The sequence below is a fragment of the Haemorhous mexicanus genome, chromosome 25 (assembly GCF_027477595.1).
Source record: "Haemorhous mexicanus isolate bHaeMex1 chromosome 25, bHaeMex1.pri, whole genome shotgun sequence".
Classification (NCBI taxonomy): domain Eukaryota; kingdom Metazoa; phylum Chordata; class Aves; order Passeriformes; family Fringillidae; genus Haemorhous; species Haemorhous mexicanus.
In genome coordinates this window covers 5,349,995-5,363,675 of record NC_082365.1, presented here as the reverse complement: position 1 = coordinate 5,363,675, position 13,681 = coordinate 5,349,995, and the positions used below count along the sequence as shown (strand labels likewise).

General features: G+C 57.7%; 1 protein-coding gene across 2 annotated transcripts in view; it reads right to left on the bottom strand.

Annotated features, from left to right (window-relative positions):
• Nucleotides 1–5,866: 5,866 nt before the first annotated feature.
• KIF21B (kinesin family member 21B) overlaps nucleotides 5,867–13,681 on the bottom strand; it is a 52,717-nt gene continuing 44,902 nt past the window's right edge. For both annotated transcript variants that reach the window (XM_059867518.1, XM_059867519.1), the window contains one exon: nucleotides 5,867–13,615. In XM_059867518.1, coding sequence (XP_059723501.1) covers nucleotides 13,561–13,615 — 55 coding nt within the window. In that variant the 3' untranslated portion in view covers nucleotides 5,867–13,560. The remainder of the gene's footprint in view (nucleotides 13,616–13,681) is intronic.

The following is a 13,681-nucleotide window of genomic DNA, read 5'->3' as shown; positions in this document are numbered from 1 at the left end:
ACAATCTGGCAGCCCGAGGGGAATTCCAGCCCCAAACGTTCATGCTCCCAGATCCAGGTGATTTGCATAATATGAACCACCGGGTCCCAGCCCTGCGCTGCCTTGCCGGGAAATCTGGGCTGGCCAGTTTAATCATTGTCAGAGCCCGTGCCCCACCGGTGCCCAGAGTTTCACCCACACTGCCTTCACGGGCTGTTTTCTTGCCAGGCTGGTGTTTGTTTGCTCGCAGCGGCAGGTTCACTCAGCTCCTGCAGCCAAAGCCACCCGTGGGTCGGGGTGGGCCATGGGGCCTGTGGGTCCCTACTGGGGCTTGCCTGGGCAGTGGAGCCAGGACTCTGCCCTGGGCACACACCTGGCCAGGTGGGCAGCCAGCCCTGGCACTCAGCAGGTGCAGTGGGGGTGCCCTGGCTGTGCCTGGAGCACAGCCTTGGGTGGCACAGGCAGAGATCTCCCAGAGCAGGAGCAGGGTCTCAGTGACCAAGCAGGACAGAGCAGGGCACGTGCAGGGCTCAGGTGGGGACATGTGGTTTTTGTGGGGCTACAGCAGAGACCAGGCAAGTGCCTGAGAACTGCTGCTCTGTCTGTTAGAATGGGTCGATTTTTGCCTGGGGGAGGTCTGGGAGAGGCTGCAGAGCTGTGGCAGCCCTTGCCGTGCCATGTCACACGCACCTGGCACCGGCAGGCACGCACACTCACCAGGGATATGTGCCAAGGGACAGGCAGGGTCCTGGGATGCATTTGGGGAAGTACCTTTGGTGACTCTTGCCTCTCTGGCCTTGGGCAGGGGCACCTGGGGCCCTTTGAGGTTTATTCCTGCTGGGTTTAGCCCAGCTGGCAAGGGAGGCCTGTGCCAGGCCAGTCCCAGCCAAAGCTGGGGCACCCCTTTGCCTGGTTCTGGTTCTTTGCTGAGCCAGCCATGTCCACACCATGTGCAGACTGAGGCAGTCCTGGGCACCTGGGAGCAGAGCAGACCCTGGCATCACAGAGCTGCCCCTTTGTCACTTCAGGGTCCTTATCACTCCAAACCTGGCAGCAAACCATCTCCTGTGACGCTGTGCTGACAGGCTGTTGTAAACATGGATACTCCAGCCTGGCACATGGACCAGCAAGAGCAGGGTGGCTCATGTCCTGTCCCCTGTGTCACATCCCCCAGGCCCTGGGGCGGGCAGGGCCAGTGTGCCAGCCAGGAGGGACCAGCTGATCACCCACCCCAGCTTCATTCCTCCTCAGCACCCTCACAAGAGCTGGTGCTGCCCGGCCCTTCTGTTCCCTGGGCACAGCACCCCGCAGGGACATCCCCTGCTAGGGAGCAGCCCTGTCTGTCACTGCCACAGGGCCACCAGGGAAAGAGACACAGAGCCTGGCCATGCACTCAGCCAGGGATGCATCCCAGGCCTGCCCTGTGCCCGGGAGCTGGCTGCCCACTGGGCTGCCAGTGCCTGTGCTTGGAAAGCTGCCCCTGGGGAAGGTTTTTCCACCCTCTACTACACTGCAGGTGTCCCTGGAGTAGTGTGGGACATGCTAAAATTTCGCCATCCCCTGGGCTACCAGCCAAGGGGGTGATGAGGTGGCCCTGTGGCATTTGGGAATCTCCTGCCTGAGTGGTGCACTGCCCACCCACCCACAGCTCTGCCCATGCCAGGGAATCTGGGAGCTGCCTGGCAGGGCTGTGTGGCACAGACTACCCTGAGCACCTCCTGGCCAGGTGTCCCTTCCCTGCAGACTGACCTCAGGAAGGCACCACAGCCATCCCATGTGCCCAGGCAATGCCACCATGGCAGAGGGGCTCCCGGGGTGACACCTTCAGCCTCCAATGTGTGCTTGGCACAGTGGGAGCCCTCTGTGTCCTCCTGAGACTGCCCCTTCCTTCCCTGGGCTTTGGGAATCAGGAGGCTAGAGCAGGAACTCTCCTCCCCACCCCCTGCAGGTACCCTCCAGCTCTCCTGCCTGCAGGAATGCCCTTCCTGCCCCTTTGGCACCTGAGGTGCCACAGCCTGGGCCCTGTGATGGGCCCTGGGGAGATCACCATGGGCAACCCTCCCCAGAGATGCTGCAGCACTGTTCTGGGAGCTTGGGAGGGCATAAACCTCTCCTCAGGTGTCCCCAAGGCCTCCCTAAAGCCACGGGGCACAGCAGGGTGCAGAATGGTGCCCATGGGACCCTCTCCTACCACGAAGCATCCCCAGCCCTAATGGGCTCAGAGCAATTCCTCCCTCAGCCTGAGGATGGGTGGCACAGGGCTGCCAGCATGTCATTGCCACAGCTCCCAGGGCTGTGTCCCTGCTGTCCCCTTGCTGCTGGCCCAGTGCACCTTCAGGCACGGGGAGTGCATGGCACAGGTCGCTGCCAGCCAGACTTGGCATGCTGCAGCAAGAAAGAGGTGGCCATGAGTGTGACATGGTGTCATGATGACTGGCAATAAAAAGTGTCTGTGGTGCCACGAGTGGCTGAGGCACCAGGTGGGAGCAGGAGAGATGTCACCTGCCCTGCCAGGGGGAGCTGGGCCCATGACACCCCATGTTTGTAGCCCAGGGATGCCACTCACCCTGGCAGCACCACGGAGGCTCAGCCAAGGTGACAGCCGTGTCACAGGCTGAGTGTGACACAGGGCACACTGCTGGGGCCTGGGACACCTGTGGGCACTGCCAGCCCCCAGAGACACCTCAGAGCTGGGCTGGCATTGCTCGGGACCAGCACTGCGGGCACGTTTGAAGCCCGGCTGTGGCCCCAGGGTGTTGGGGCAGGGCAGGGGGTGCAGGAGGAAAGACGGGGGCAGCGGGCACAGCCCGGAGCTGGCAGCTCCCAGAGCTGCTCCCTCTGACCAGCCCAACAGCGCTGCCTGGCAAAGGGGTGATGGAGACTGCAGGGACAGCTCGCTGTCCCCCTCGCCACCCTGGAGGTTGCCCAGCGTCTTTGGGCTCTGGCATCGGTCACCTCGGGGGGCTCAGCGGGTACCACACGGTGACACCGTGTCACACACCCCGCACCGCAGCACCCTGCAAAGGCAGAGCCCTGCCACCTCCCAGCATCGCCCCCAAAAATCTCCTACCTGCAGGACCCCAACACCCCTATCCCCCCATCCCGCAGGACACGGCACTGCATTTCCCTAGGGAATCCGGGGGCTGCCGGGCAGGGCTGTGTGGCACAGACCACCCTGAGCCCCCAGCAGGATCCCGCACCCCCTGCCCCATCCCCGCGTCCCCTCTCGCGCTCCAGGCGCTGCGGTGGCGCAGCCAGCGCTGACCCCTGCCGGCGGCCCCGCGCCACCTCATTCCCTTCCCTTCCCTTCCCTTCCCTTCCCTTCCCTTCCCTTCCCTTCCCTTCCCTTCCCTTCCCTTCCCTTCCCTTCCCTTCCCTTCCCTTCCCTTCCCTTCCCTTCCCTTCCCTTCCCTTCCCTTCCCTTCCCTTCCCTTCCCTTCCCTTCCCTTCCCTTCCCTTCCCTTCCCTTCCCTTCCCTTCCCTTCCCTTCCCTTCCCTTCCCTTCCCTTCCCTTCCCTTCCCTTCCCTTCCCTTCCCTTCCCTTCCCTTCCCTTCCCTTCCCTTCCCTTCCCTTCCCTTCCCTTCCCTTCCCTTCCCTTCCCTTCCCTTCCCTTCCCTTCCCTTCCCTTCCCTTCCCTTCCCTTCCCTTCCCTTCCCTTCCCTTCCCTTCCCTTCCCTTCCCTTCCCTTCCCTTCCCTTCCCTTCCCTTCCCTTCCCTTCCCTTCCCTTCCCTTCCCTTCCCTTCCCTTCCCTTCCCTTCCCTTCCCTTCCTTCCCTTCCCTTCCCTTCCCTTCCCTTCCCTTCCCTTCCCTTCCCTTCCCTTCCCTTCCCTTCCCTTCCCTTCCCTTCCCTTCCCTTCCCTTCCCTTCCCTTCCCTTCCCTTCCCTTCCCTTCCCTTCCCTTCCCTTCCCTTCCTTCCCTTCCCTTCCCTTCCCTTCCCTTCCCTTCCCTTCCCTTCCCTTCCCTTCCCTTCCCTTCCCTTCCCTTCCCTTCCCTTCCCTTCCCTTCCCTTCCCTTCCCTTCCCTTCCCTTCCCTTCCCTTCCCTTCCCTTCCCTTCCCTTCCCTTCCCTTCCCTTCCCTTCCCTTCCCTTCCCTTCCCTTCCCTTCCCTTCCCTTCCCTTCCCTTCCCTTCCCTTCCCTTCCCTTCCCTTCCTTCCCTTCCCTTCCTTCCCTTCCCTTCCCTTCCCTTCCCTTCCCTTCCCTTCCCTTCCCTTCCCTTCCCTTCCCTTCCCTTCCCTTCCCTTCCCTTCCCTTCCCTTCCCTTCCCTTCCCTTCCCTAACCTTCCCTTCCCTAACCTTCCCTTCCCTTCCCTTCCCTAACCTTCCCTAACCTTCCCTTCCCTTCCCTAACCTTCCCTTCCCTAACCTTCCCTTCCCTAACCTTCCCTTCCCTTCCCTTCCCTTCCCTTCCCTTCCCTTCCCTTCCCTTCCCTTCCCTTCCCTTCCCTTCCCTTCCCTTCCCTTCCCTTCCCTTCCCTTCCCTTCCCTTCCCTTCCCTTCCCTTCCCTTCCCTTCCCTTCCCTTCCCTTCCCTTCCCTTCCCTTCCCTTCCCTTCCCTTCCCTTCCCTTCCTTCCCAAACCTTCCCAAACCTTCCCAAACCTTCCCTTCCCTTCCCAAACCTTCCCTTCCCAAACCTTCCCTTCCCAAACCTTCCCTTCCCTTCCCTTCCCAAACCTTCCCTTCCCAAACCTTCCCTTCCCTTCCCTTCCCAAACCTTCCCTTCCCTTCCCAAACCTTCCCTTCCCTTCCCTTCCCTTCCCTTCCCTTCCCTTCCCTTCCTTCCCTTCCCTTCCTTCCCTTCCCTTCCCTTCCCTTCCCTTCCCTTCCCTTCCCTTCCCTTCCCTTCCCTTCCCTTCCCTTCCCTTCCCTTCCCTTCCCTTCCCTTCCCTTCCCTTCCCTTCCCTTCCCTTCCCAAACCTTCCCTTCCCAAACCTTCCCTTCCCAAACCTTCCCTTCCCAAACCTTCCCTTCCCTTCCCTTCCCAAACCTTCCCTTCCCTTCCCAAACCTTCCCTTCCCTTCCCTTCCCTTCCCTTCCCAAACCTTCCCAAACCTTCCCAAACCTTCCCAAACCTTCCCAAACCTTCCCTTCCCAAACCTTCCCAAACCTTCCCAAACCTTCCCTTCCCAAACCTTCCCAAACCTTCCCAAACCTTCCCTTCCCTTCCTTTCTGCCATGCTGCAGGCTCAGGGATGTTCTGACTCCTGCAGGGGTTGGCACTGCCTGGTGGCACCCTCCTCCGTCCTCCTCCTCCTCCTCCTCCTCACCAGGAGAGGGGCAGCCCCTCAGCCCCTTCCACCCCCTGAGCCCCTGCATGTGCCCCCACTAAGATCAGTTCTGCCCCATCTGCCTGAGGACCTGCTGCCTGCGGGGGTCCAGGTCACCTGAGAACCCTGGAAATGTTCCTTTGGAGAAGCCCTCTAAGATCATCGAGTCTAACCACTCCCCCAGCTCTGCCATGATCACCACTAAACCATGTCCCCAAGTGCCACATCCACAGGTCTTCTGAACACTTCCAGGGATGGTGACTCCACCACTGCCCCAGGCAGTTGTGCCAAGGCCTGAGCACCCTTTTGGTGCAGAAATTTCCCCAGCATCCAAGCTGAACTTCCCCTGGAACAACTTGAGGTGGTTTCCTCATGTCCAATCTCCTCCCAACCAAGAGGATTATAGAATCACAGAATGGAAGGGACCTTTAAGGGCCACCACATGTAATCCCCTCTCATGGGGAGGGACACTTTCCACTCCATCCAGAAAGGATGCAGCCACAGTCCCCCCTCCCCATCTATCCCCCAGCCCCTGGGCCAGGCTCATGGGCACAGGAGGGGATAGGAAGCTCCTGGCTGTGCCCTTTCCCTCCTCAAAGCCACCTCTGTGCTCATCCCTTCATGTCAAGAACATTTTATTTGCAAAGACAAAAAGGCAAGAAACAAACAGCCATTGAAAAACGTACAGCAGGAGAGCACAATAACTTACACTATTTACAGGAACACACCAAGGTAGAAAACACACACACACCCCTCATGCTCTGACAAACCCAGGCAGGGCCGGGCTGCACAGCCCCCACAGAGACACCACAGCCTCCAGGGCAGCTGGCCTCTGGGAAAAGCCCCGAGTGTGAAAAGGCATCTGCTGTTGTGCTCCTTGTGCAGAAAGGAGTGCTGGAGCAGGGACATAGTGCTGCAACTGCCCCAGCCTCGTGTGGGGCAGCACCTGGAGGTGCCAGGCCAGGAGGAGCTGGTAGGAACCAGGGCAGAGCTGTGGTGGGTGAGGGGACGAGCCCTGGGGAGGAGGAAGGTGCAGGGCTGTGCTTTTCTGGGAGCTGGGTCTGTGCTGGCCTCTGTCCCAGTTACAGCTGGAGCACCTGGAGGGGCTGGGGGTCCTCATCCCTTCCCAGAAGGGTGAGGGGGGCTCAGAAGGATGAGCAGCCTGCAGGAGACAGTGAAGCTCCAGAGCCTGTGGAAAGCAAACTGGAGCTCTGTGCTTGGCAGGGATCGTACCTGGACCCTCTCCAGTGTGGGGCACAGGCAGGACTGCTGTGGGGCACTGGAAGGACTGGTGAGGGGCACAGGAAGGACTGGTGAGGCTGAGGGACACTCGGAGAGCACCATGGGAAGCAGGCACTGAGTTTGCAGCACCAATGCAGGAGGCAGCAACTGAGACCCCAAAGCAGCTGTGCTCAGAGGTGGTGGGGAGGGGACCTGGGGGAAACAGGTCCAGAGCTCCCATTCCTGGCCAGCCCAGCCTGTGTCATCAGAGCTGTAGGTGACAGGGAGGGGACACAGCTCAGGAGGGCTCACAGTGGTTTGGGGGTCCAGTGCTTTTAGGCTCCTGACTCTGGTCCAGCCCTGCTGTGCAAAGCTCAGCTCTGGGGCAGCTCTGCTCCCTCCACAGAGGCTGGAGCTGTGTTCTGGGGGTGAGGAGACCCCCAGAGGCAGAGTTAGGCCCTGAGGAAAGAAGCATAACCCAGCAACTTGAGGCAGGAGTGCAGGTATGGTCACACCCTTGTCACAAATCGAGGTGCCCAAGGGCAAAGAAAAGTGAGGTGTGTGTTACAAAGGCAGCTCCAAAGTGCCCCTGCCCTGGAGGGGCTCTCAGAGGGGCTCTGAGACCACCAGAGAGGACTTCAGGTGTGCAGCCAGGCCCCAGAGCTGCAGGGAGCAGCCAGCACAGTGCACAGGGATGGAACAGCTCACCCTCAGGCAAAGAGCCTTCAGCTCAGTCCTCCTCCTCCTCCTCCTCCTCCTCCTCCTCCAGCCTCAGCCCATGGTCCCATCAGAGCTCTGGAGGGCCAGGGACCAAGGGGCCACCCCTCCTAGACCCACCTGCATGTGGGACCTTGTGCTTTAGTGTTTGGGAGGACCTGCACCCCAAACTTGCTCAGAGCCCCTGACCCCCGTGCCAGGGCAGCTGCCAGCCTGAGCTGGGGGCTCCAGGGCTCCCCTGGTTTATGTTCAGTGCCTGGCACTCAATCTAGACACAAATACATGTTTTGGGAGTGAAAAGCCCATCACACATCAGAATCAGGTTCTCACAGCCCATGGCCAGCCTGGGCAGAGGCTCTCCCAGCCCCCAGGCCCTGCTGGAACCAGCCCACCCCAGCAATGTGCTCTGCACAGACATCTTCCAGACCAGAGCTCCATCACATCCACAGAGAGTATCTGGGAGGGCAGAGGGAGAAATCTGGGCTGAGCTGAGCCTTTCAGAGCCACCTTTCCATGGGACCAGATGGGAGCCACACCCAGGCTGCTAACCAACCCAGCCAGCAATGGCAACACCACAGATCCTCAGACCAGGAATCCCACGAGGAATGGGATCAAAATCTTGGTGTTGCAACTGCTCTGGGGGAACCCACTGCAAAGGTGGGAGCTGGGGCAGGGACCCCAGCCCTGCTCCCTGCCCAGGAGGGAGCAGGGAGGGAACACAGGGGGTGGCTCAGACATGCAGCAAGGTGGGGGCGAGGCCATGTGTCCCCAGGATGAATTCAAGTGTCAAAACCATAACAATAACAATAATTAAGAGAAAAAATAAAAGATTCTTACACCACAAATTCCCCACCCCATCCCCAGTAGGAAACTCAATGACAACAGCACCCAGCTTGCACCGTGAGGTAGCTAAACCAGATCAACAGCCAAGAAATGCTCTTCTGCATGAGAAACATCAACCCACACAGGAACTAAGAGCTAAACACACACACACACACACAAACAGAGCTATGGGATCACAGTCACCCCTGGCCTGGGTCCAGCCAGGACAGAGTTAATTTTTGCAGTAGCCAGGAGGGGACATGGCCAGAGCCCAGAGGTTCTTTTAGGCCACCTCACATCATTGCTGGGTAGGGGGAAGGGACTCTCTTCCAGGGAGAAGGGATCTCTTCCAATCAGGGTAACACTGTGGTGAGCATTTGCATGTGATTTGCTCTATTTTGTACACTTTTGTTATTAATATTGTTGCTGTTCAGTTTTCTTCTCTCATTGCTGTTTCCAGTCAATTGTTCCTATCTCTGCCTGTGACTTTTTTTACCTTTTGTGCCTCCAGTTCTCCTCTCCATCCCACCACAGGGCAGGAAGGAGGTGAGGGGTGTGGCAGCACACAGCTGTAGTGGGAACACTAAATTGGGGAATACCAGTCCTAAACCACAACAGCTTTTTTTTTGGCATTCAAGGTAGGGCTTGAACAGTCGAGATAACAACAGATCTGCCCAGAGTGGGCTGGAAACAAATTAGATCTCAGCATTTTCTGTATGAGGTACTGAGCCACTGGTGACAATGTTGCCTGGTCTGCCCATGTGGGTACCTAACCCTGCACATATTTCTGCTCCCATTCACAGTCTCAGAGCAGGGAGGGGGATCAGGACTGCTCTGTTAGTTTACGACATGATAACATCAAGGGCAGTGAGGGTCACTTAGGATGTCTGGAGTGTTGCTCTTCTACCCTTACCTGGGGCACTTCCTTTGGGACTCCATTAATAACAATCATGACCAACCTGTGGGAGAACAGGGGAGGATGATTTTCCCCAGTCTTTCACTCACTTTTCTCCCTTGAGGTCTGTTCAAACAGCTTTTGAAGCTCTGAATTCCCTTGGGATGTTAAGGAAATCATATTTTTGCCAGGTGTCCTTAGTGCAGTCCACATAATCTTTGGAGTAAAGAGATTTCTAGGGAGGTTATTCAGAGATCTACCCCGATGGGGAATAGTCATGACTGGCATGGAATGTGGGAGAAAAGGGGCCACTTTTGGAAGAAATTCTCTCCTGCAATGGTTGGGAAGTGTCCCCCTGAACAAGTACAAGATGCTGTAAAAGTGACAGAGCACTTGCAAGGAGAATGCTGTGGCAGTTCCAGCCAGAAGCCTCACTGCAGTGTGCTGGGCCCTGGTCAGCATTCATCAGACACTGCTTCTCACCAGACAGCACCCTCAGGGGAGGAGGAGGAAGGCAGAGCAGCAGGCACCATGGCCACTACAGCTGCAGCTGAACCACAGGGACAAACCACGCTGGCTGCAGTCACCCCTATACAGAATAAATCTCAGACCAAATCAGCTTGCATAGAGGGATGAAGAGGATGCAGGGCCCTCACAGCAGGAGGAGGAGGCAGGGCTGGAGGTAATCATCCCATCCCTATCCCCATGGAGCTGAGATGTGAAGAGGTTTCAGCTGCCAGGGGGGGTGAGCCCCTGGTGACCCAGCTGCTGCAATGTTGGGTGCTGCAGCCACGCCATGGAAGAGAAGCCAAGGAATGGGACCTGTCCTGGGACCTGGGCATTGGCAAGGGGACTGGGAAGAGCACAGGAACTCTCAGCCTCTGCAGGCAGCTCCTGCCAAGTGTGAGGGAAAGGTGTTCCCTCAGGGATGATGGAGCACTGCACCCAAGCAGGTGGAACAACACGGACAGGGTTAAATAGGATAAATGCTGCCCAGCACCTGAGGGAACTGGCTGTGTTAGAGGGGGTCCCCAGGGATTCAAACATGCAGCAGTGCCCTGCAGATGCAGATGAGGTCCAGTGCACACCATCCATGTGGCAGGAGGGTGTACAGAGCACAGCCTCACTGGCACTGATGGGGATGATTTTCCCCAGTCTTTCACCCACTTTTCCTGCTTGAGGCCTGTTAAAACAGCTTTTGAAGTTCTGAATTCCCTTGGAATGTTAAGGAAATCATATTTTTGCCAGGTGTCCTTAGTGTAGTCCACATAATCTTTGGAGTCAAGAAAGAGATTTCTAGAGAGGTTATTTAGAGATCTGAACAGGAACACAAACAGTGTTAAACGTGACTCCCCAACTCTGATGATGAAGATCATTGTTTTTCCTTCCCACCAACCTGTGTTTCAGCTGTGTAAAAAGACTGTCTAAACTGGACCAGCCCAGGTCCAGTTTAGGACTGGACTTATCCTCCAGTCCAGGGCTGTGGACTGAGGAAATGTCCCCTGTCACACCAATACAGACCAGAGCCTCTGCTGCTGAGAGCAACTGGCCCCCTTTTGAGAGAGAGGGGACACACCACAAGGCAACCTATGGTTTTACCTGCATGAGCACAGAGAGGACAGGAGGAGTGGGAAGGAAAACCCACCTCTGTCCCAGAAGCATGGGTGTGTGAGCTGAGAGGAAAAACAACAACTGCAGGAAATTCTTCAGGGATAAATGCCAGCCCAGCTTCCAGTGGTCATGTGCTCAGAACCAAAGGGCTAATGTCACTTCTGATCCTCCTGAATGCACCTGCACACCTGCAGGAGTGAGCAGTGAGCACCCTGACAAGAAGCAGAGGGGCCCTGCCTGCAGCCAGGGGAGACAGCAGCACTGGGCTCTGCTGGGCTGGGTGGATCCAAGGCTGGCACAGCAAATCCACAGCAGTGTAAGGCTTTATCACAATGTCCTGATGCCATGGAGACACACAGGGGCAGGATCCATTTCTTCTCCTCAGAGGAGAGGTCTACTCTGGTCAGTAGAACATGGCTGTGGTCAGGTCAGGGTGAGCACTCTGCAGGTGAATCATTCTCTCTTTTGTATACTTCTGTTATTAACATTGCTGCTGTTTTACTGTTTGTTTCATCTCACTGCTGTTTCTAGTAAATTGCTCTTATCTCAACTTGTGATCTTCATCTTTTGTGCCTCCAGTTCCCCTCTCCACCCTGCTGGGGATGGGGGTTTTAGTGGGAGCACTAAATTGGAGAATGCTATCCCTAAATCAGGACTCTCCTCACTTCAAACCCCCTGCCTCAGGACAGCAATGCCCCAGCACCAGCTCCCTCCCTCCACGGGCTGTGAGAGCCTTGAGGCTGCTGGACACAGCAGCAAGAGAGGCTCAGCATCATCCAGGACTGGCCACACAGCCCTGGAACACTGAACAGGCACTTTCAGCCTGCACACAGGGAGGTACTGGGGGCAAAGGCAAGGCAGGTCTGACCCTGGGTGCTCCCTTCAGCCATGGCAGCAGGGAAGGCTCCAGGGCAGGCACTGGAGACCTCAGAGCAGACAGATTCAACACCAGGCTACAGCCAAACACTTCCCAGAGACACCCCCACACTCACAGAGCCCCTCCAGCCAAGCAAAGCACAAACCAGCTGAGGAATGAGTGCAGAAACCTCTCCAAGACAGGCCTGGGGGGGAGACACCTCCTGCAGACCCCCAGGGCCGTGTGCCACTGGGTGCTGAGGTCTCTGTGCATTTTTGGCTGCACCCTCAGTTCCACAGGTCACACAGGATGGATGGGAGCCTCTCCTCAGCACAGTCACCAGTCCTGGCTGTGCAGGGCTCAGCCACACTCAGAGAGAGCAGGGACTGTCCTGGCAGGGTCACTCACACTCACACTCACACTCACACACACACACACACACACACACACACACACACACACACACACATATGTACCATTTACCCTCCAACAAGGCAAGCCAGCAGGATGGAATTTTCCCAAAAAAGGCAACCCTCCCTTCCCCCACCAAATGAATAAAGATACTCCTGTCTTTCATGATGCAGAGGAATCCCCTCACTCCAGCCAGAATGCCTGGAACAAGGCTGGTGGCAGATGACCTGGGGCAGGTCAAGGTATCACCGTGGCTGGAGAGAGCAGAGGGGAAATGGTCTGTGCTTGATGGGGCAGGTCCTGGAGCCCCTGGCCTCCAAGAATCCAGTTCAGTGCTGTGGGATCACATGGAGAAATCCTTAAATTTGAGTTCAAGTGCTGCTTCTTCTGTGACAATGGGGAAAGGAGAGTGTGTGAGGCAGGAACACCCATCCTGGGGTCTCCTCGGCCATTCCACAAGAACCCTGGGTGGCCCAGGGCAGGACAGAGCAGGGGATGGTCCAATGGGCCACAGGAGAGATGGAGAGAAGCTCCAGTGTGAGACCAGGGCCTTACCAGCCTCCCTTGAACAGATGACACAGAGGAAAGAGCCTGCAGAATGCGTGTCCTTGGGGAAACACTCCTGGGTGGAGCCCCCAGACCCTCCAGGAGATGAGACTGTGCAAGATCATCCATGGCAGGATTGTCCTTCCAGCACAGGGGGAGTCAGGGGACTTGTGCGAGATCAGAGTGTGCAACCCCCTCCCCCCTCTGCTCCTGCCACAGGGGACTCTGGCTGCTCCCTGCCTTGCCTTAAATTCCTCTCCAGCCTTGGATCCATGCAGGCCCAGCCTAAGCAAGCTCCAGTCCAGGCAGAGGTCTGAGAGAGGAATTTAAGGGAAGGACAGACAGAGCCACAGCAGTGGGGTGCCAAATCCAGCCTTGGCCTTTTTGCCCTGTAACCTCCATTCTTGCTTCATTTCTCCATCTCCAGGGGGTTAACTGCTGCAGGAACCCAGCACAAAGCCCTGATGGGGTCACCATGTCCAGAGCAGGGCTGGGCATGTGGGGAAGAGCCCAGAGCCAGGGGGCAGTTGAGTTTACAACTGGGGTTTGGAGAGTGTCAAAGGAACTGCAGCAGATCTGTCTGGAAGTTGCCCAACGGAGATCATCCCAGGCTTGCTGTGCCTCACGAGATGCGACATGGCAAAGGAGCTCAGAGTGCACCCTCCAACCACTGAGGACACATCCACACAGGAAAGGGAAGGCTGGGAGAACCAGCAAATCCTTCTGCAGTCCCCACAGCAGAGGTGTCTCACAAGTAATGGCTCCAGAGAAGCATCCTCTGTGTTGTGGTCCTGGCCAGCAGACACCAAATGTCCTTGTGGAGTGGAGAAGACTCCTGCAGGAACCAGCCCAGGAGCAGCACAGCACAGCAGAGCCACGGGGCCCACGTGGCAGGAGGGAGCTGGGTGTCTCTGAGGAGTCAGGGATCTCTGACCCCCAAAGTCCTTACAGCAGGATGGGCGAGAGGAGAGATGAAACATTTCCTGTTCACTGGAGAACCATGGAGAAGCCTCAGCAGGAGGGCAGGTGGAGCTGCTGGTGCCCCACAGAGCTGCTTCTTCACAGGAGCTGACAGTGCTCGGAGTACCAGATGCAGCATTGTCCACCCCGTTGGGTCAGGCACAAAGAAATCCCTGTGCTGGGCTGAGCTCCTGTGGGTGACCGAGTCCTGAGAGCAGGGAGGGGTACCCTGCCCTTCACCCTGCCCCACGCCTTCCAGTCTTTCTGCAGTTCCTAGTTTGACCCCGCAGGCAACCTCCTCCCACTCCAGAGCTTCACTGTCAAGTCGCTGAGGAACAAAGGTGAGAGGGACAGCATGACCCAGGGGTTGGGGCAGGAGCCCCACAGCACTGCC